We start from the raw sequence: 23,167 nt of genomic DNA, 5'->3' as shown, positions 1-23,167 counted from the left end.
CCTTGATGATAACAGACTGAACCTCTGAACCTGTAAGCCAGCCTCAATTAAATGAGGTCCTTTGTAAGACTTGCCTTGGTTATAGTGTCTGCTCACAGCAGTAAAACCCTAACTAAGGCACCCTTTAAACATCATGTGTCCTCTACAGGTCTTGTCTCAGTCCATGTGTCTGTCTCAGCTGACATCATCAATAAACCCTAGTTCACAGAAATGGCAAAAAAGCTTTGGCATACCACCAGAAGTGTGTTTCTATGGAGTCCTGACAAATGGCTCTTAACTATGCAATGTTAGTTGGATTGATACAAGTGTATTGTTAGCGAAGAATCTCTCATCACTTGCCTTTCATGTGTTCGCTTTAGCAGAACATCTTTCCTCTTGTGTCTGCTCTAGTGAAACGTTCCTCCATGAGCCTGCTTTAGTTTTTCATCTGTGTCCACTTGGGGAAAATATTCCTTTCTGTGTTTGCCCCAGCAAAACACCATCCAACACAACCGACTCTCCAAAGAACCCTTAAGTTTCTACTTCAGAGGTCCATTGAAAGCACATTTTAAAAATCCATACCACTCCTGTTCATGTAGGTCCCAGGAATCAGCTCCTAAATGTGGTTCTAGTATTCAGATCGATGAGTTGCTTCTGAAGAGATTATTTAAAAAAGAATAGCAAGGGAAAGCAAGGCCTTGGAAACTGGCTCTCCAGTTTGATGTCCGAGACTTAGCATGACAGCAGAGCTGTAAGACTTCGCCTTGTGTTTTTAGCTCCTTCAACTTGAGAGGCACTTTTTGGAGCTTAAGTAAGTAGACCATGGTGCCTTACTGTCTATCCTGTGGAGAAAATGTTAGCCAGAGCTTCTGTGAGCACAACCAGAAGAGCTTTCTGAAGTCTCCAATTAAATACGTGAATTGAACTTTGCTATCTATCAGCTTCATCTCCTGAGCCCCTAAGAAACTTAAAACTCAGAGTCCACTCATGAAAAGGTGACAGTGTAGGGACAAGACATTGTTTTGAGTTAATTTCATCTTAGAAATACCTTTGATATACTTGTGTGAAATACATGGTATTCATTACAGTAGCTGACTTTTGCTACTTTGTGTGTGTGTGTGGGGGGGGGGGGCTTCTTTTTCCTACAATTTATCCCCCCTGGTTTCAGTGTTAACTGCAGAAGACAACACTGTAGAATAATCCATGAACTTTATTCTTTACTTCAGGTTTCTGAGGTAATGCAATGGCACGAGGATAGTTGAATCTTGTAACTGAACTAAAAAAAAAAATTAAAATTAGTTCCTGTGAAAACCTATTAGGAAATATAAGACCTCGGCAAAATTTTCAGGCCACCCAGACCAGTTCTCCGTAGCCACGAGCTGTAGGTGGAATTTTAGAGATCGGTAGGATCTCAGCTCCCTCATGATAGCTAAGTTGTTACAGGTTATGACTGTGAGGGCATAGCAGACCCAAAATTGGCAGAGGCGGTGGGTGTTTATTTCAGTCTTGTTGCTAGATTGGAAAGACTCCTCCAAGAAATCAATTAAAGTCGGAATAATCTCGAGTTGTCTGACTTTCCTCTGGCTGTCGGGGTTTAGGTAGCACCAGCACGCTACACTCTGGAGTAGCAGGATCTTTGTCCTGAATGACATCGCCTTTTTCTTCTGCAGCAAGAAAGCAACCTCTGTCATGTACTCGCTGGCGAACTGCGCGGCACTCATGCCTCCTGGAAGACAAACATTTGTGTTTCCAAAAGTGTATGGTCAATGTGGCTGGTAACCGTTCAGAGGCCCTGTGCATTCTTATTCTGTGTGTGTGTCTGTGTGTGTGCATATGTATATATGGGGATGGCTACTGTATGTATGTACATATTTGAGGTTAGGACACAGCCTCAGACATCATCCACATTTAAATTATTATTATTATTATTATTATCATTATTATTATTATCATTATTATCATTATTTTGGTTTTCTGAGACAGGATTTCTCTGGCTGTCTTGGAACTCACTCTGTAGACTAAGCTAGCTTCCAACTCAAAGATCCACCTGCTACTGCCTCCTTCGTGCTGGGATTAAAGGTGTGTGTCACCACACTGGGCTCTTAACTAAATAGCTTTAAAATTTTTGCAATCAGGTTTCTCTCTGGCCTGGAGCTCTACAAATAGACTGCTAGCCTGACTGGTTGGCAACCCACCTGTCTTCACTTCTCCTGTGCAGAGATTACATCCGGCTTTCTATGTGGGTTCTAGTGCTCAAATGCATGTTGTCATGTTTACAAGGTAAGCACCTAACTGGGGGAGCTCTCTCTCTCCAGCCTCCATTTTCTCTGTTGTTTTTAGGATTGAATTCAAGACCTCGTCGCCACACTCCCCAGACCCAGGTCATATTCTGTTAACCGTAGGTGACATTTTACATGTGTTAACTTTTCCTGTGTGGCTGTGGACATTGGGAACTTGATGAGGAGTCATGCGGGATGCTTGGGAATGTCACTGCCTGCAGAGGCCCCCCTGTTTCTGTTATGTGGACTGAGAGTGGAATATACGCAGGTGGTATAATCTGGCTTTCTTTACTAAGCAGAATTCTGTCTTTATACTGGAGGAAAGTCTGTAGACTTGAGCCTATCAGAGCACAGAGGAAGTGTAAAGGCTGAGCAGACACACCTCGGCTGCCCTGGGGGAAAGAAAGGGTTTGGAAGTCACTAATGGCTGAGAGCTTCTTGGACATTTTTTACTCCCAACTATTTCCCAGACCCAAGACCAATGTTTCCATAGAAGATTTTTCTTCCTTTGGCCATCGACCCAGCCTGGTCCTAGATTCTATGGGTTCTTTTGTTTTTGTTTTTGTTTTTCTTTTGAGACATGGTTTCTCTGTGTAGCCCTGGCTATCCTGGACCTCACTTTGTAGGCCAGCCAGGCTGGCCTCCAACTCAGACATCTGCCTGCCTTTGCCACCAGAGTGTCAAAGTGTGCACTACCACTGCCTGGCAGATTCTGCCCAGGATCTTTTCTAGTTCCAGTTCAAATTCCAACAAGGCACTAACTAAAATGTACACAGGATAGAGTACTTTGGAGTCGATTCTAGCCATTAGAGCTCTGTTCTTAGATTTCTCTAACTTGCTAAGAGTATTGCATTTGATGTTAACGCTTTAGTGGAAGCTGCATATAAACCCTTGCTTCCCACCAGCCTAGCTAAGACTAATCCCAAGCGAAAACATTTCTGGCCCTCTTCCCTCAGAAATTGAACATAGCTATGCAGGGAGCTGAGCCTTCCCTCTTCATGAGATGCATAGCAGAAACCATTCCTCCACAGGGCTGGGGACAATTTCTGAGGTTCCTGACTCTAGCTTTGGCTATTCAGTGGATGAGGGTGAGGGTGAGGAGTTCTATATTTCCCCTCATGGATATCATTATTTGAAGATTTGGCCCCTCAAGCTACATCTAAGTAATTTATTTTCCCACTTAAAATTAAAACACTCAGACCTAGCTAGAAAGTTTTCTTGTAAAGGAAGGGTCTCGTGTAGTCCAGGTGGGCCTCTAAATCTGTTTGTTGGTGATTGGTTCCAATGCTTTGATTCAATCGGGAACCTGGGTGTCCAAATGCTAAAGGTCCTTGTTCTCAATTAGTTTTTGATTGATCAATAAAGATACCATTGGCTAATGGCTGGACAAAGGGAGATGGGGTGGGAGCCTGAGAGTTCTGAGGGCTAGGACACAGGCGAAGAAGGATGAGATTCAGGAGCTGCAGGGGAGAGAGGTGGGGGGAGAGGGGACGGGGGAGATAGGGAAGGAGGGAGGGAGGGAGGGAGGGAGGGAGGGAGGGAGGGAGGGAGGGAGGGAGGGAGGGAGGGGGGAGAGAGAGAGAGAGAGAGAGAGAGAGAGAGAGAGAGAGAGAGAGAGAGAGAGAGAGAGAGAGGGAGAGGGAGGGAGGGAGAGGGAGAGAGAGAGAGAGATCCATTCATAAATCCAAAGAGTTCCTAGGCCTGTGGCTGGAGACGCAGGGCCCGCCGGGAACACAAAACTCTATAGCACAAACTCACCGCTACAGGTGTTGTCAAGGATGACCTTAAACTTTGGATCTTTCTACCTCTATCTGGGACTAGAGCTGGTCCTGGGGATTAAATCCAAGGTCTCATGCATGCTAGGCAAGTACTCTGCTATTCCCAACCTCAGATCATATCACTGTTGGCTCTTCTTGCCAACTCAAGCAGCAGAGAAGGTTTTGTAAGCTTTGTAAACCCTCAAGGCAGGAAAGTGGCCAGGCCCTTGACTGAGAGCTTCTGCAGCCAGGTCCTGCCCCGCTCCAGATGCCCCTAAAGGCACTAATGGTCATTTTCTATGGGTGTTACTATCATTTTCCAGTCCCAAGGCGAGAGAGTACCCAGACCCCAACATCTTATATGGAAAAAAAAATCCCACTAATCCTTGAATAGGAAGACCCACCAATCCTTGAGCTCCCCCAAGCTCAGGACTTGAAATCTGACCAATCCTCGCCCTGGAAATCTCCACCTGGAAAGCTCCGCTGCTCCCCTCCTCCCTCCCCGCCCGGAGAAATCCTGTATAAGCCCTGCCTATTTGGCTTCCTGCTGTCTTCTCCCTGGAGCAGGGGCAGCTGCTCTTGAATTCTGGTCTCCTGATATAACCTCTTTCCTTTGCTCCCTGGTGTGAGTCATCTGCAGAAGCCAAGAAACCAAGAAGTGGAGCCCGACTGAGGCTCCTGGGCTCCTGGGCTCCTGGGCTCCTGAGCTCCTGAGCCTCAGCTGGGAGTACCCTCCCCTGGGGGCTATAAAGCCAGAGCAGTGAAACAGTTGTTACACTGTCACACTGTAGCAGTCCAGCTTAGTCTGGGATATCCTTAGGGCCGCAAGGCTTCCTTTCAGAGGGCGTGGTTCCTGGGCTCTTCTGTCTCAGGATACCTTTCCATTGGGACATTGTCCCACCTCAGAGCTATGTGGCGTTTTGGTCTCCGGTGCCTCAGGATATCTTCCATTCTAGCAGGATGCCAACAATTATTTTATTAAAAGATGATCATAAGGATTAAATACTACGAATTAAGGTAGAAGTCCACCACGATAGGATAGCCTCTGGGCTTGGGGCAATATGGAAGACTCCTCTTAGCAGGGCTTCTCTTTCTCTGACCTTGTCTGGGGAAGCCTACACTACACATATGCATGTCACATAACCTCAGTTTATGTGATGGGTTTCCTTTCTCCTGATAAAACCTGTTGAGCCAGCCCGAGATTCCCGAAATGCTTCGCTATGCTAATGAGGCTTTCCCGGGACCCTGACCCCCAGTCTTTGTTCATCCTCGGACCCCCAAAACTTTATAAGCCTTGAGTAACCCTAAGTAAAGTTGATCTGCCTACTGACATCTGGTCCCAGCGTGGTCTTTTATCTTAGGTACTCACAGGGCTTTCAAACACCCGTTCAACATCTCTGCTCCCTGTGCCTTGAGGACTATATAGGAGGGTGGGGAGATCAAAGACACTTTTTCTATGTAATGCTTTGTCTTATTTGAACAAAGGGTTTGAGACAAGTCTTTTTTTTTCTTTTCTCTCTCTCTCTCTCTTTCTTTCTTTCTTTCTTTCTTTCTTTCTTTCTTTCTTTCTTTTTTTCTTATTTTTCTGTAGCCTTGGCTGACCTTGTGTAGACCAGGTTATCCTCAGACCTGCAGAAACTTTTCTGCTTCTTCTTCCCAAGCTGGGAAATACAGATGTGTACTACCACATCTGGCTTTGTGAATATATATGTGTACCACCATGCCTGGCTGTGTGATAACAGTTGTGTAACGCCACTCCTGGCCCTGTGATTATAGATGCACAGTGCCATGCCTGTCTGTCTGTTTACTTTACAAACTATAACAAGAAAATATTTGGTACTTATATATGTCATCAAAATTCTATCACAAAGCTAGGCATGGTAGTGCATGCCTTTAGTCTCAGCATGGGGGAAGCAGAAGCAGCCAGATCTCTGAGTTCAAGGCCATCCTAGCCTACAGCAGGAGCTACAGGACAGCCAGGGCCACACAGAGAAACCCTGTCTCGAAAAAGAAACAAAACAAAACAAAACAAAACAATTACATCTTGATGATGATGGTGATGATGATGGTGGTGGTGGTGGTGGTGATGATGATAAACAACACTAATAATCCCCACTAAACTGCTGGGCTCTAACTAGCAGAAGCAGACTGAAGCACCTATAGTGTTAGCACAGTGGTGAAGCAGTACCTGTGAAAGACAGTAGTCCGATTTTCTGGGCAGCCTGAGCTCTCTTATCAAGGGATAGTCTTTTATTCTTCAGGATGCTGCCAAGCTCCAGAATCTTTTCTCTGTGAAAAATGTAGTCGGCCGTGGAGGTTGGCACCTCTTCCTTTTGCGGTGAAGCAAAAAACCGTCTCTTCACCTTATTATCCCAGAAACTTCTGAGGCTCTCCGACAGGGTTCTGAAGAGTTGACATGTCTGACTGCAAATACTGCAAATCCGTCCACAAATACCCCAATTCTCATAGGACATTGGTGCTCCTGTGTGTAGGCGAGGCTGGAGTTCAGTCAGTAGCACTGGAGCACTGCCCCGCAAGGAGATAGAACGGAATTTAGGGCACTGCCTGGCAACCTGGTAGAACAAAAAGAACAGAGGGGCCAGAAGCAATAAACACGAGGTTCCTAGCCTGGCATTCCAGGCCCCGTAGGACTAGAACAAAAGCCACCTGAGCGTCTCTGGGACCCCAACACATAGCTCACAACTGTCTTATGCTGGCTCACTGGGGACTTTCTTCTCCTTGATCTGCCCACTAGCTTCTGAGTGGCTTTTTCTGAAACCTGCAAGGCTTGTTTTTGTTTACATCGTAGATTTCCCGTTTTGATGACAGAGCTGAAGCCATCAAGAGAATCATCTGTCCCTTCCGTTGTATCTACCCACCTGTCTGCCCATGTCTTCTTTCCTTCTGTGCCTGTGGTGGTAGCTAACTTCTCCCAATCCCCTAAAAGACACTACTCCTCTATTCTTCCCTTAGTACATCGCCAACTAGATCCCCTAAGGTGTATATACAAGGATCTGGGCTTTAAGTCAAGTCTTTCAGCTGGGTGTGGTGGTATCCACCTATCATTCAAGCATTTGGGAAGCTTCTGCAACAGGCCTTTGAGTACGATGATGCTAACTTGGGCCATATATAGCAAGATCCTGTCCCAAAAAGCCAAAACAACTCCTTTCTTTTCTCCTCTCTCTCTCTCTTTCTCTTTCTTCCTCTCTTTCTCTCTTTCTTTCTTTCAAAGAATTATTTATTCATTTTATGTACACGAGTACACTGTAGCTGTCTTCAGACACACCAGAAGAGGGCACCAGATCTCATTACAGATGGTGATGAGCCACCATGTGGTTGCTGGGAGTTGAACTCAGGACCTCTGGAAGAGCAGTCAGTGCTGTTAACCGCTGAGCCGTCTCTCCAGCCCCCAAACCACTCTTGATTCTGTGTATTCCATCTTTCCTCTGGATAGATCAGCTGAGCTCACACGGCAGCTTTAAATAACGGCTACATCCTGAACACTCAATTTCATGTGTTTAGATTGTCTTCAGACCGGACATTGCCATTTGACTATAATGATCTTAAATTCCCAAGCTCAAGTGATTCTCCGGTATCAGCCTCCCAGTTAAGTCAGCTGGGACCATAAGTGTACAGCACTGCATCAGGGTCACACAAGGACATACTCTCTCAGCCCCTATCAAACACACACACGCACACACACACACACACACACACACACACACACACAGGCGCACACACAGGCGCACACGCACACACACAGGCGCACACGCACACACACAAACGCACATTTGGAGACAAGGTCTCTACAAGTGTGGCTGTGAGTTGGGGTTATACACAGGAATGTGCAGGCACTGGCCAGAAGTAGATTTGGAACCCTAGGCAAGTTCCATCTTTTTTTTTTTTTAAACTAAAAGATTTGTCTCGTTTTCCGTTTTTATGTGTATAAGCTTTGCCAGTATGTATGTCTAAATACCACATGTATGCCTTCTGACTTGGAAGTTGGAAGAGGGCATTGGATTCCCTGCAGTTATAGATTGATTATGGGCTGCCATGGACGTCTATAGAGTGAACCAGGGTCCTTCGCAAGAACATGGAGTTTTCTTAAGCACTGAGCAATCTCTCCGGCCCCTAAAGATTTTTTTTTTCTTTTTGGTTACACTCTGCCGGCACCCACAGGTACGCTCACATAAACCTCACCCCATACCTATACCACATACTGCAAAAGTAGTGAGTCTGAAGCAGACTTAACTAACTGAAACCTTGTCTCAAAACACACACTCCAAATCCCCAACTCCAATATATACAAATACTTAGAGGCAAGGTGTATGTCCTAGTGTAATTGAACTTGATGTAGTGGATATGTGTGTGTGTGTGTGTGTGTGTGTGTGTGTGTATGTGTCCATACATGAGTACAAGTGCTTTCAAAGGCCAAAAGAGGACACTGGATTCCCCTGAAGCTAAACTTTACAGATGGTTGTGAGTTGTCTGACTTGGGTGAACTGGGGCCCTCTGGAAGGTAGCAAGTTCTCTTAATTACTGAGCTATTTCTACAGCTTAACCCCTGAGACCTTGATTTCACTGTCTTAGTAAATCAGGCACTGTGATTATGCTCTGATGCTCAGTTGTGTGTGGGGTGTGTGTGTGTGTGTGTGTGTGTGTGTGTGTGTATGTATGTGTGGTTTTGTTTATTTGTTGAGACAGAGTCTCACTCTGTAGCCTTGGGTGGCCTGGGAGTTGCTATGCAGACAGGCAGGCCTTGAATGCATAGAGATCTGCTTATCCACTTGCCTCAGCCTCTCGCAGTTCTATCATCTATCAATCAATCTATAAATCTATCAATCTATCAATCTATCTATCTATCTATCTATCTATCTATCTATCTATCTATCTATCTATCTATCTATCTATCATCTGTTTCATCCTTGAAATCACTCTGTAGACCAGGCTCAAATTCACAAAGATCCACCTGCCTCTGTCTCCCAAGTGGTGGGACTAAAGATAAAAGACACCGCACTCTGCCACAATTTTATAATGTTTTAGTAGGACTTCTCACCTGAATTTCAGACTCATATTCATTCAAAAACTTTATCTTTGGATATAAGCTTTATCATGTCTAAAATAGCTCCTGGGTTTTTTCCTTCTTGCTGTAGGGGTTTCTGTAGATATTCTATCTTTTCAGTTTCTTGTTCAGGCTAAATATGAACTCATCCTAAGCCCGTTTTCTATTCCATTTCCAACTCCCTACCAAATTCTTTTGGCTCTATTTTTCAAAACATATCCCATAAATCAGAAAATGTCCTTGACTATGTACCTCTGTTACATAAAAGTATAAGGATATAAAGAGTATAGAAAAATTTAAAACATCAACCATGGTACTTTTTCAAAGCCTTTGTATTTCTTGCCTCTGGAATATTATTTTTTAACATTTATTTTTATTTTATGTGTATGTGTGTTTTTCCTGAGTGTGTTTGTATACCGTATGTATTCCTGGTACCCCCAAAGGGCAGAAGAGGGTGTGAGATACTTGTGAGCTGCCTTGTGTGCTGGAAATTGATTTCAGGTCCTCTGGAAGAGCAGCAGTGCTCTTAACTCTTGAGCCATCTCTCTAGCATCCTGGAATATTCTTTCCAGAGATAATCTACATGCTTTCTCTGTTCAGTTTTCAACCATACCTTTTTGTATGCCTTTTCTGGTCTTTAAATTTATGACCTTTGACTTTGCCTCTTCCTACGCAACCTCCCTTCCTCCAATCCCACTTTGGAACCAGAGTTCAAACTCAGAGCTTCAAGCTTGTGAAACATTTGTTTTAATGCTTGGTTATATCCTTGTGGTGGTTTGAATATGCTTGGCCCATGGGAAGTGGCACTACCAGGAGGGGTAGCCGTTAGAGGAAGTGTATCCCTGTTTAGGAAGGCTTTGAGGTCTCCTAGTGCTCAGACTCTACCCAGAGTAGAGAGACCCTCCTCTTGGCTGCCTGCAAAAGAGTCTCCTCCTGCTGCCTTCAGGTCAAAATGTAGAAATCTCATCTCCTTCTAGAGCACCATATCTGTCTGGATGGGGCCATGCTTCCTGTCATGACAATAATGGACTAAACCTCTGAAACTGTAAGCCAGCCCCAATTAAATGTTGTTCTTTATAAGAGTTGCCTTGGTCATGGTGTTTTTTCACAACAATGAAACCCTAAGACAGTCCCCATTTTCAACCTAATGTTTTACAGCCATTGGTTTTTCTTTCTTGGTTTCATTATCTTTTCTTGGCCAGACAATGTGTCTTGCAAGGGCAGCTATTGTATGTCTTTTGCCCTCACAGCTGCACATCTGGTGCCCAGTCCCTGGTGCCAGTCATAGCAGCGACGATGTAGCAAGTGCTGTTGAACAAGAGAGAAGTTAGAGGATCTGGTTTTTAAGCTCCTCGTGTGATAAAATATCTGAGAGGAACAATCAACAAGGCAGAAATGCTAATTCACAGTTTGAGAGGCTAGGTCTACAGTCAGCTGAGTCAGCTAGCTTCCTTGCCTTTGTTTGTTTGTTTGTTTGTTAGATACAGGGTCTTTCTATACAGTCCTGGCTGGCCTGAAAATCACCATGTCTGTCACTATGTAGATCAGACTGGCCTCAAACTCATAGAGATCCACCTGGCTCTCCCTCTTGAATACTTGGATTAAAGGTGTGGGCTATCAGGCCCAGCCCCTTGCTTTTGATCCTATAGAAAGGTAGACCATGGGGCTGGCAGGGAGCATGTGGTAGAGTGAAGCTGTTTATTTTATGGTGGCCAGGAGGCAAAGAGACACAGGATGGGGCCAGGTCCCAGCATGCCACACTCAGTGACCTAACATATCCCTGCTAGAATACAGTTCTAAATCTATTACTTCCCAGTAGCACCAGAGGTTAAAGACCAAGCCTTTAGCACATGAGCCTTCGGGGTGTATTTAAGGTACAAACTAACAGGACATGGTGGTACACACTTAATTCCAGAACTTGGAAGGCAGAGTCGTGCGAATCTTTTGCGTTTGAGGGCAGACATGGCCATATAGCGAGACCCTGTACCAAAACCAACTAACCAAACAAACAAGCAAATGTAACTTGTATTCCCAAATGCTCATACATCATATTAATGAAAATGGCAACAACAACAACAAACAGAACAAAAACCACAAGCTCTCATCTCAAAGGGGACAAAGAGTTTATTTGGGGGATAAATACAAATGACCATGTGCTGGACACACAGATTTAGGTTATCTCAAATACCAGGTTCCAACATAACAGTCCTACAAACTTTTTATGGTAACAGAACAGATTAAGTCATATATCAGCATGCTTTCCAAATAACTTGGTTGGAACATCTGGGAGGGTGGATTATAGTCCCTCTGTGTAGCCTCAGGTATTTCTGATGACATCCTTAGTTTTGGGGTTGGTGGAAGCTAGGGATTTGTTCGTACATTCTAAAAAGACTTATCCACTAGTCACAAACATGTTAGGTCATACACAGAGCTAACAATAAATGGCTATCAAGGGGGCTAAAGCTAGCACTAGATACTTTGTAATTAGGTTCTAGACCTACAACATTCCAATGTCCCCACTGTTATGATCTGACATGCACCCCTAGAATATCTTTAGCCATTCTTTTCAGTGCCTGCCAGCTATTTCTTGTTGTTGCTGTAACATGCCTGCCAGTCATTGGGACAGAGAAGTGACTTGGCTCAAGGACACGCTGACCACACACCCCGTTTTGTTCTGTATGTTCTGTATGAGGTTTGCTAATCTTAAGAAATTCCACAAAGCTTTATGTACGGCCCATCAAATCAAAGGTCAGTATGAACTATTATGTCTAAACTATCTTGAGTCAGAGCTGACCACCAAGCAGCCCTTCCTGCAACTATGTATGAGCTCACTGTTTTTTTTGTGGCTGACACTGAAGAATGCGACTAATAAGCCAAAAAGTTATGATTATAATACTCATGCTTTGTTATCTCAATGTTCTGAAACTCCTGTGTCCAACCCCCTTACCTTACTCAGGACCAATCAGCTGAAAGGTTAGCTGATAATACTTTGCCTCGTAAGCCAACTGTTTCCCTCCTCGCCCTTTAAACTTTTGAACCTGGTTGTTCCTATAAAAAGCCTACCTTGAGAGCAGACTAGTATACAGCAATTAGGCTCCTAATTCTTTTTGTGATCTTGAACGTGCAGTCCATTTATTATGGTGAGCGTTCAGTAAATTGTTTTTGCTTGACTGAGATTGATGGATGTGGTGTGTGTGTGGGGGGGGGGGATGCGGGGGGGGGGGAGGCAATCCCCTGAATCCCAGCACCCACGATCATTAAAGTCCTAATTAGCTGGTCAGCCTTTGACGGATGTTTAACGTGCAGTGCAGCTTCTTTTCTGGGAACCTCCATTCTCACTCTCCTCATAAAATAGACATTGAGATAACAAAGCATGAGTATTATAATCATAACTTTTTGGCTTATTAGTCGCATTCTTCAGTGTCAGCCACAAAAAAACAGTGAGCTCATACATAGCTGCAGGAAGGGCTGCTTGGTGGTCAGCTCCAAATCCAAACTACAGTGGTACATTCCCATTCCAGAAGGGAGGACTATGGTACCAAAAGGAAGGATCAAAGGTGAAGGTAAAACCCCCGCAGAGAAAACATGAGGTCTTCCAGCTTCGTGGCCAACATACAGGACACAGCGATGTGGGCTCCAAAAAAAGCCTTGCCAACCAGGTGGCTGCTCCCTCAGCCTGGCTCTGCCTACTGCTTGCGGCTTCTTGGGCAGACACGACACAGTCAGGTCATAACTTCTTCCTCTGCAGACTTTGGATTCATTCGGTGCAGTTTCATGAGGTGTCATCCTCGGGTGGGGTGGAGTGGGGTGGAGTGGGGTGGGTGGGTACCCCTCGCAGGACTCCTACACTGCCACACATGCATGCTTCAGTTTTTTTCTTCTGAAATCTCAATGGAAGCTCCCGCTGAGGTCATTCTCTGCTGCATAATGAGTTCAAGGGCAGCCTCAGCTATAAAGACCTTGTCTCAAACCAGGGTAGGGTGGGCAGGGAACAGGCTGGAGAGGTGGCTCAGCTGTTAAGAGCGCTTGCTTTGGATCCCAGGTGGGCACTGTATATTTGCCTATAACCTCAGGTCTGAGGAGGGGTGAGGAGACAGGGATTGCTGGGTCTCGTTAGATCCTAGGTTAGACAAATGATCAAAACCCTGGATTCAGAGAGAGCCTCAAAAGAATAGGCAGTGAGGGACAGAGGACATCTGACTTCTCCTGGCTTTCATGTGTGTACAAGTGCAAAGCCCAACATACACATGTACATATTCACACACATATGCAACTAAATCAAGACATTTTTTTAAAAATTGGGAGAAGAAACTCCGAGTGTATTCAGTGAACCTATATTGGGTATAGATGAGAGGCAAAGACCAATACAAAGTGGGCAGAGGCCTAGCTAGAACGTTCACTAAGTAAAGACCTTGATACTTACTGGAAGGCTGGTTTTGGTGGGATAGCATCACTCAGGCAAGGCAGGAAGGCTGCTGGCTCAGTCTGAAGGTGTTTTAAGTGGTTGCTTTCCTCCTGTGGACTCCAGTCTGCTACTTTGTCGGGATACAAAATTCCCTTATGCTTTTCACTTCAGGATAGAAGCTCTAGTAGACAATGAGGAGTAGTGTGTTGTATAAATACTAACTCTGGAAGGGACTGGAAAACAGAGAAGGACCATGAGGTGGCTCGGTGAGTGAGGCCCTTGCTGTATAAACCTGAAAACAATCTGAGCTTGATTCTGGGGTCCCACGTAACGGTGGAAGGAAAGAATGGACACCACAGGGTTGTCCTCTGACCTCCACAGGTGCACCATGTATACCCCTCCCCCACCACATTATACACACACATAGTAACAGATAAAAATGATAAATAAATATATATCAGATTCTACACTAGACTAGTAATTAAAAATAATTTTTATTTTGACTTACATGATTGAAAGAGGGATGAATACAAATATCACAAACCTAAAAGCACTTCCCAACCAAAAGCCAGACACAGAGGTGGATACAAAAGATGTGAAATTAATTATCCATGCAATATTCAAAACTGTTTCAAATCCACAAATAAACCAAACAAAAGCCCTGTAATAGCTGTGATTTCACTTTCTACAAAAGAGACATTTCAACCATTTAACAAAGACTGTAGCCTATACATACTATAACTGTACAACATACTTTTAAAATGAGGGATATATGCATATATATAACATTTACAAAAATACAGATATGTACAGTGGGACTTCACAGTTGAAAGGATGTGTTGCAAGAAGCCCAGCGAACAATTTTCACTTTAAAATGAAAGGAACTTTTAAAAGTCTTGCTGAAATGTAAATATTGGAACTAATATCTAATTGGTATTTTATACAAACACATCCAGAATACAGTTCACATTGCACCCACACATATTATTGTGATGTCTTGGCATCCCCACTCCTTGCACACGTTGTAAGAGACTGAATCTCTACCCTGGTACTGAGCTGCTGTGGAAACTATGGGGCAGTTTCCATCTCTCAGGGCATCCTGCTTCCAAGGTTCATGGCTATTCTATAGAAGCAGGAACCACTTTCAGTACCTCAATATTCTGTCCAGTGTCAAATTCTACGGTAAGGTAAGATGGACTTTGAAGTGCTGTCAGTCACAACTACAATGTAGTCCAGTGACTTAGGATTCATCCAAAGTCCAGGTTTTCACTTAAAAGAGAAATACATCTTTCTGAATCTACAACTTAGGCGTGTGTATTTGTCTTAGAAAAAAAAATTACACATGTAGAACCAGGCCTAGTGGCTTGTGCCTATAACCCCAGCTCTGGAGGCAGAGGCTGGAGAACCCTTGCAAGTTCGAGGTCAGGCTGGACTGTATATTGAGTTCCAGGTTGGTCAGGACTACAATAGGAAGACTCTGTTTCAAGACAAAACAAAAGCCAAACAACAAAAAACCAAGAGTGTGATAAAGATGGCTCTGGTTAAAGAACGAAAGCTTAAGGTTTTGCTTACTTTTAATAGTATAGGCACAACCTCAACGAAGCAGAATTCTTCCGTTCCTCTCTTAAACCACATGGATAGATGATATGGGATTCTCAGGATGGAAATAGAAACAAATAGTAGGAACTATAAAAAACTAAGCTATAAAACTTAGGTCCCAGCCGGGCGTGGTGGCGCATGCCTTTGATCCCAGCACTTGGGAGGCAGAGGCAGGCAGATTTCTGAGTTCGAGGCCAGCCTGGTCTACAGAGTGAGTTCCAGGACAGCCAGGGCTACACAGAGAAACCCTGTCTCAAAAAACCAAAAAAGCAAAAACAAAAACAAAAACAGAAAACTTAGGTCTCCTCAACCCCCATAGCTTCATGTATCCCAGGTTGCCCTGGGAACTCCCTAGGTAGCTGAAGATGACCTTGAACTTCTTCTGATCCTTCTTCTCTTCTGAGCACTGATTTTATATGCGCAGCATAGCCAGCTTGTGCAGTGCTGGGGATAGACCCAAGCTTCCTGCTCCCTAGGCTAGCACTCTACCAAGGGAGCCACACCCTCAGCTCCAAAACTTACTGTCTTATAGCTGATCACTTTTGCCAGGCTCTGTAAAAATAAAAAAAAAAAACAACAACTTTTATTTGCAGTACATTCCTTTTGTGCTTTGTCTGTTTAATAAAATTCGGTAACTAAGGGGCCACTCAACCCTGAGAACACAGCAGAAAGACGGCAAGGCATACGATATGTATGTATCCAAATAGCACATGAAGAATTCAAGCTTACAGATGAACTTCCACAAAGGCATAAAGATGACTACTTTCAAACTCTACTTTGAAGTGCTGTCAGTCAAAACTACGATGCAGTCCAGGGAGTTATACACAGCCCTGTTCTGTGGGCTAAGGAAAAGTAGACAGTACAGTGCAATTGGACTTGGACATCTCCGTCTTGGCAGCGGCAGCAGCTCTCTGCTGTCTGGCCACATCACAGCACCCTCTTGAGAACAGGGGCCAGGTATCATCGGAATAGCAGTCAGGCAGGGTTAACGTGAAATTTAAAAGGCTGTGGCAACTTCGGTTCCATGACGACCTCCCACTTTAACACAATCTCGAGGGAATTTGTCTAATTGCTCGTACGCCAGTCGCCCGTCTTCTCCTGGATAGGGAACATTAAACACGACTACATTACATATGCATCACACAGAATGAAATGGAACTGTGCTATGGAAACTTTCTGCACAGTTCCTGGGGATTGAACCCAGACCCTCATGTATGTTAGACCAAACACTTTCCCACTGAGCTGCACCTTCAGCGTTGCATTGCTGTCTTAGCTAGTTACTATGTTAAGGAAAAGTGATTTTCCATTATTCTTCACTAGATTATGGGTTTCTAGGCAACGCTTAGAACCACCAAGAACCTTTGAGTTAACATTAGAGACCAGATGAAAGGCAAGGCACAAAACAAAGTACAAGCCTGTGCCAACTGCTTCCAAGTGTACATGCCAGGTTAATTTTTATTTAGTGTTTTAGGGACTTTAGTAAGGCTTAATCCTTGACCTCATTGTATTGAATCTTTATGTAACTTGAATACAGTCTATATTGGTTTAGTTACATTATATCATATACACACAACATTTTACATCCTATCATTATGTACATCCATGTGACTAATGGTAAAAGTTAGGCTTTCAAGTTTCCGCTATAGTCTTTACCCCCTGTAGTGGCTATTCCTGGTTGTCAAATGGACTATATGTGGAATGAACTACAATCCAGAATTGGAAGGCTCATCTGTGATCCTGATCTTGAGGCTAGGAGATATATGTTTCTGACCTGGATCTTGGCATGGAGATCTTGAGGCATAGTGACTATGAATCCCAGAAGACTAAGGCAAGGAGATCTCTAAATTCAAGGTCATCTGGGACAAAGCACACACCTTTAATCTGGGCCACACCTTCTGCTGAAGACCTACATAAGGACATTGGGAGAAGGAAGATTCTCTCTTCTTCACCTGCTTGCCTTGTGGGACTGAGCAACTGCTAGATCCTTGGACTTCCACTCACAGCTGCTGCTGACCATTGTTGGGAGTTAGACTACAGACTGTAAAGCATCAACAAATTTCCTTACTAACCGTAAGTTCTATGACTCTAGAGACCACTGACTAATACACCCTCTAACACACAGTAGATCATCCAGTCTTGTTTATAGCCACCTCCTTGGTTTATTTACGTATTGTGCATGTGTGCATGTACACTACTGCATGCGTGTGGAGGTCAGAGACAACATGTTGGTGTCAGGTCTCTCCTTCCACACTGAGGCAAGGTCCCTCATGTTTCTGCTGCTACTCTGCATACTTCACAGCAGCTGGTCCATGGGCTTCTGAGTGAGTCTCTTGCCTCCATCTCCCATCTTACTCTTGGGATGCTGTTATTGCAGATGTGTGTGCTTCGTCTTTCTTGAATGGGTTCTAAGGACTGAACTCATGCTGTCAGAGGTGTGCAGCTATCATCTTACCCTCTGAGCCGTCTCCTGACCCTCGTAGCAACATCTGATATAGCTAACCTATTTTGCAAATATATTTTGCTACTATTTAAAAAAAACTGATTAAAATGTAAGCATATGAGGAGCCGAGTGTGGTGGCACACACCTTTAATCCCAGTACTCGGGAGACAGAGGCAGGTGGATTTCTGAGTTCGAGGCCAGCCTGGTCTACAGAGTGAGTTTCAAGACAGCCAGGTCTATACAGAGAAACCCTGTCTCGAAAAACAAACAAACAAACAAACAAACAGTAAGCATATGAGGGCTGGGGATAAACTAGGGACAACGTTCATATTACAGAGTGAGCCAGAGATTGCCTTGGTGACACTGGAAGGCTGTCATAAGAAAACAAATAAAAGCCAGGTGTGGTGGCACAGACCTGTAATCCTACCTACACAAGAGCCTGAGGCAGGAGAATTACTACCAGTTCAATCAAAACCTGGACCATTTAGTGAAACCCTGTCTCAGAATGAAATGTTTAAAAGGGGGGTGATTTATCAGGCTCAGTTGTAGTGCACTCGCCTAGCAAGCAGGAGACCTTGGGTTCAATCCATAGTTCTCTTTAAAAAAAAAAAAAAAAAAAAAAGAATGTAGACCTGGCTGTCCTGGACCTTGTTCTGTAGATCAAGCTATATTGAACTTAGAGATCCACCTGCCTCTGCCTCCCAAGTACTGGGATCACAGGCAGGCACTACCAAGCCCAGCCCTAGCACAGTATTTTAGACAATAAGTCCCCAGTGTTCTTTTAGGTCAACGGGGAAAGTGAAGCATAGAGATAGATAGAATGCAGCTTTCTTAGAGAGACAAAGTGGGATTTAACCCACTTTCAGTGTTGCCAAGGCAGTCTCTGGCTCACTCTGTAATATGAACGTTGTCCCTGGTTCACACCCAGCCCTCATATGCCTACATTTTAATCAGTTTTTTTTTTAAAATAGTAACAAAACATATTTGCAAAGTATGTTAGCTATATCAGACATTGCTATCGGGCCAGAGAGAAGGCTCAGCTGTGTAGAACTCGTATGTCATGTGAAGGGAAACACTGGTTAACACAATGCTGGGAATATACCGACATGAGTGGCTTCGGACAAGGACAGACCCTCAAAATAGATCCCGGAGTCCTCTACATGTGCCACCAAGCACCTGGAACCCCAAAACCCCAAGTCCAAATGCTTCAGCATTCAAATCCGTGAGCCCTGGGAAGACCCCACAGGTGAGAGCCTTTGCTCCCCTTGTCCTGAAGCCCGTCCCCCTAGCATAGCCACAGACATTTTGTTCTATGCCCACCAGCTACTTCATATTGTTACTGTAACATGCCTGCCAGTCACTGGCACAGAAAAATAACTTGACTCAGAACAGGGTCATGCTGACCACATGTCCTGTTATGTTCTATATATTATGAGGTTTGTTAATATTACGAAATTGCACAACTATAAACTTCACATAGGACCCATCAAATTAAAGGCCAGTATGAACTTTTATGTCTAAAATGGCTTGAGCCAGGGCTGACCACCAGGCAACACTTCCATCCCCTGCGTATGACCTCATTGTGGTTTTTGCATAAGCTGGCCCTGATAAATGTCCAGCACACAGCTTTGAGCTCTAGAGCCTTAGCTGTTGCCCTGATCAGTCTTTAGATGTGTGTTCAATAAACCATCCCTGTCTAACTGAGATCAGTGTTTGTGTGGTGACTCCTGGACCCCAACACCTTGGACAGGATAGGTTTGTAGTTAAATGTTTATAAATGTAAAATGTTACATAAAAATGCCTTCAGCGTAGGCATAAACACTTACATAACACATAATTCTCATCTTTAAACTTAAGTTTTATTTCTAAGGTATCTCATGTATATACTAATATTCTAAACTTAAAAAAAAAAGGCAATACAACCTCAAGCTCTTTGGATGGAACCCATCTGGGACGAGGGATAGTCAGCCTTTACTGATACAGTGGCACAACCAGAGCTGTCCCCCAGGGCATCTTGCTAGCTGTTCTGGCATAGCCAAGGCTATGGGTGAAGATGTTTGCCACCAAACTTGGGGACCTGAGTTCAACTCCTTGGATTTACATACTGGAAGGACCTTCACATAGGTGCCCTGGCAGGCATGCCCCCAACATGTACATACTCTCCCTTGCAAAATACCACAAATCATTGTTTCAAAAAATGGAAATAGAATTAAATAAAGACTTTGGAGGGAGCAGGGTGCTGGGATCAAAGCTAGGACCTTGCCCATGGTGACAGGTGCTCACCACTGAGTTACATCTGCCGCTCAAAAGTTGGAACTTGAGTTTTTAGTTGAACTGAGCAAGCACTGGATGCTGTTACTAGATGCTATTTTGGATGGTAGATGTTAAGAACTTGGGAGGCAGAGGCAGAGGCAGGCAGATTTCTGAGTTTGAGGCCAGCCTGGTCTACAAAGTGAGTTCCAGGACAGCCAAAGCTACACAGAGAAACCCTGTCTTGAAAAACCAAAAAACTAAAACCAACCAACCAACCAACCAACCAAACAAACAAAAAACCAACACCCCCAAAAGCAAACAAACAAAAAAACCCACACAAAACAAAAAAACAAACAAAAAACCACTCCCATTGCACAGAGGGTCTCTCAGATATCAAGAAGGTTATAAGGTTGAAGCAAGTATGCACTAGTTGGTGAGGAGCTGCTGTTTGTCCCTCTCAGTGCTTGTCATGACTCCAGCCCTTTGTCATAGGGTGTCCTCTCTGTTGCCATTGGGAATACTCGAGCCCTGTATGAATTCAGGCTTCTGTGGGAAAAGTGCAGCAGTAGCCATGCATCAGGGGTCAAGGAAGAGTCATAACACTATTTGGGGTGGGGTGGGGTCTTCCAACTCTACTCCATATTAGAAGGTTTTAAAGTCCCCATGCAGAGGCGCCCTGGAGACCTCAGGGAGCAGCCTTATGAGGTGGAGCAGAGGCACGGTGACATTAGGCTTCCCTGGAGACTTGGGGATGCAGCAAGTGGAGAAGCCTGAAGAGGGCAGGGAGGCCTGGGTGGTATGAGCGTCGTGGAAAGGGTGGTGGAAGCAGATGTGTTGGTCATTCCTGGGGTGCATCTTGGAGTGCAGCTAAATGAGTTTGCAGTACAGGCCACAGGGTACCCCCTCCTCAGTTTACCATGGGAAGAGAGATGCTGGCTTTATAAACATCTAGCTATTGTTTATTGTTTTTAAATCTTCACTGTTATTTCAGAACCCTGGGGGATAAAAGACATTACGCCACTAATACCCTGGGTACATTTTAGAGAATTAAATAACTTCTTTATCTAAAACAGCCATAGAGAATAACTATTTTATCCTTTAAACAAACATGGGCTGGCTAAGCTTCCTCTACAAAGAATGGTGTATTCAACAGCAGCGCCAAGTCTTATTAATCCCATCCCTGTAAGAAAGAAGGGCTCAAAATAATGGGATTTTCATGGTGGTTATAATAACCATAAATCTTCTTCACATGGTTAAGATGTATTGTCAAACCAGAGTGGCTTTTTTCTTTGTGACATTGGCAGGGTTAGGTTTAAAGACTTTTAGAATTTAGAGCATATGACCATAGTAACATTTTCTATAGCTTTCTCCTCCCTTCCTTTTCTTCTCTCCTTCCTCTTCCCCCCTCCCTTCCCATTCCTCTCTCTGTGTGTATATGTGAGGACAGAGACTTTGTAGCCCACACTGGTAGCCCAGGCTAGCCCCACACTTGTGGCAAGCCTCCTGTCTCTACCTCCAAAGAGCTTGGATTACAGGTGTGAGCTACTGACAACAATTGTCTATTTGATGCAGAGTTAAGAGAGATTTTCCATGGCGGGCAGTGGTGGTGTTAATCCTAGCATGCCTTTAATCCCAGCACTTGAGAGGCAGAGGCAGAGGCAGAGGCAGAGGCAGAGGCAGAGGCAGAGGCAGAGGCAGAGGCAGAGGCAGAGGCAGAGGCAGAGGCAGAGGCAGAGGCAGAGGCAGAGGCAGAGGCAGCGGCAGAGGCGGCAGAGGCGGCAGAGGCGGCAGAGGCGGCAGAGGCGGCAGAGGCGGCAGAGGCGGCAGAGGAGGCAGAGGAGGCAGAGGAGGCAGAGGAGGCAGAGGAGGCAGAGGAGGCAGAGGCAGAGGCAGAGGCAGAGGCAGGCAGATTTCTGAGTTCGAGGCTAGCCTGGTCTACAGAGTGAGTTCTAGGGCAGCCAGGGCTATACAGAGAAACCCTGTCTCGAAAAAAACCGAGAGAGACATAGAGAGAGAGAGAGAGGGAGAGAGAGAGAGAGAGAGAGAGAGAGAGAGAGAGAGATTTTGATTGAGAGATTTTCCTGATGGCTGGGGATGGGGATGGGTTGATGGAGTATTGGCCTAACATGCACAAAATCCTGGATTTGATCACTAGCACCAAATAAATCAGAGGCCATGTCACTCACTTGTATGGCTGGCTCTTGGGAAGTGGAGGCAGGAGGATCAGAAGTTCAGGCCTATTTTTTAGGGCACGCCTGCCTTTAAAAACAGGAAAGGGGAAAGCAAGTCTTTGATATTCTTATCTCGAGTGTCTACCCAAATGGAATAACAACAACGACAATAACAACAAAAGGCATGGACCTTTACAGAGTGAAGGGGAGGGCTATCTGGATATTCCAGAATGAGATGCCAGCAGGCAGGAAGAGGTCACAGTGAGGCCGAGGCACTCTGGTACCCAGCATGCACTGCAGAGCTCAGGCGAGGCATTCAGCTGCCCAGCATGCACTGCAGAGCTCAGGCCATTGACTTGGGCATGCCATCTCCACACTGGCAGCCATGCTGGGATCTCTACAGCTCCTCTTTGTCTTCTGTGCTCCAGGTCCTAACACTTTGGCTTTCATGAAAGGGTCTCACTGTGTAGTCTAAACTGTCGTTGAACTTGAGGTGATTCTCCTGCCTCCTCGTCTTCAGTACTGGATTACCAGGTATGAGTGACCACTGTCAGATCATCGTTTTGATTCTAAACAGGACCTATGAAGCCTTGGAGGGTGAAAGCCCCCTGATTCCTGTGCAGAGAGAACAAGGTGCAAGATCTGGACACAATCGATTTCTTCTATTCTAGGAGCAGGGAGTACACAGGCAAGGAGGAAGCCATTAAAGCAGATGACACGAACCTTCCCTTAGGTTCCAGGGAGAATATCAGAAGTAAATGAGCACACAAAAACGAACTCACCAAGAGAGAGGAGGGTTTCCGAGGCCACGGTTCTGATTTCTTCAGTGTCAGACTGACACAACGTCACTAGCATTTTAATGCTTTCGGTGGCCTGCCAGGGAAAACAGATCGGTGCCTGACACTTAGACCTTCAGTCTTCCAGGTGACTAAACAGCTAATTCTTTATGCTCGATCCCATCGATTCTAAAATAACCCTCATTTTAGAACTCTTGTGCTTGGATTGAAACAACATGTGGTGGAGAATTCTTTTCGAGCTGGGGGCGGGACGGGTGAAGAATTGGTTCACAAAGAAGTCTTCTGTTTCCACAAGGGACTGCATTTGGGGGGTTGGGGAGGATGGGAGGAGAAAAAGGATAGAGTAGGGACGAGGTGCTCTCAGCTGGAGCTACACCAGGGTTAAAACCAGGGCTCCTGCTTCATCCTTCACAGCACACAAGTCC

At 44.8% G+C, this 23,167-nt stretch overlaps 2 protein-coding genes across 11 annotated transcripts in view; both read right to left on the bottom strand.

Moving 5' to 3' along the window:
• Window positions 1-1,169: 1,169 nt before the first annotated feature.
• On the bottom strand, window positions 1,170-13,741 carry Armh2 (armadillo-like helical domain containing 2). Of its 2 annotated transcripts, XM_011244363.2 has the most exons (3): window positions 13,501-13,741; window positions 6,204-6,588; window positions 1,172-1,705 (listed from the first exon to the last, which is right to left on the bottom strand). In XM_011244363.2, the coding sequence occupies exons 2-3, from the start codon at window positions 6,487-6,489 to the stop codon at window positions 1,275-1,277; spliced, it is 717 nt and encodes a 238-aa protein (XP_011242665.1). In that variant the 5' UTR covers window positions 6,490-6,588; window positions 13,501-13,741; the 3' UTR covers window positions 1,172-1,274. The 2 variants fall into 2 exon arrangements, with proteins under 2 accessions (NP_001357861.1, XP_011242665.1); NM_001370932.1 differs by lacking the exon at window positions 13,501-13,741 and having other exon boundaries at window positions 1,170-1,705; window positions 6,204-6,543.
• Window positions 13,742-13,957: 216 nt separating this feature from the next.
• The window catches only part of Ripor2 (RHO family interacting cell polarization regulator 2), a 232,283-nt gene continuing 223,073 nt past the window's right edge, over window positions 13,958-23,167 (bottom strand). For all 9 annotated transcript variants that reach the window (XM_006516589.4, XM_006516587.4, XM_006516592.4 and 6 more), the window contains 2 exons: window positions 22,728-22,818; window positions 13,958-16,179 (listed from right to left, as the gene is read on the bottom strand). In XM_006516589.4, coding sequence (XP_006516652.1) covers window positions 16,079-16,179; window positions 22,728-22,818 — 192 coding nt within the window. In that variant the 3' untranslated portion in view covers window positions 13,958-16,078. The remainder of the gene's footprint in view (window positions 16,180-22,727; window positions 22,819-23,167) is intronic.

Source organism: Mus musculus, chromosome 13, assembly GCF_000001635.26.
Source record: "Mus musculus strain C57BL/6J chromosome 13, GRCm38.p6 C57BL/6J".
In the NCBI taxonomy this organism is placed as follows: domain Eukaryota; kingdom Metazoa; phylum Chordata; class Mammalia; order Rodentia; family Muridae; genus Mus; species Mus musculus.
The sequence above is the reverse complement of the archived record's forward strand: the minus strand, read 5'-3'. Positions and strand labels throughout refer to the sequence as shown.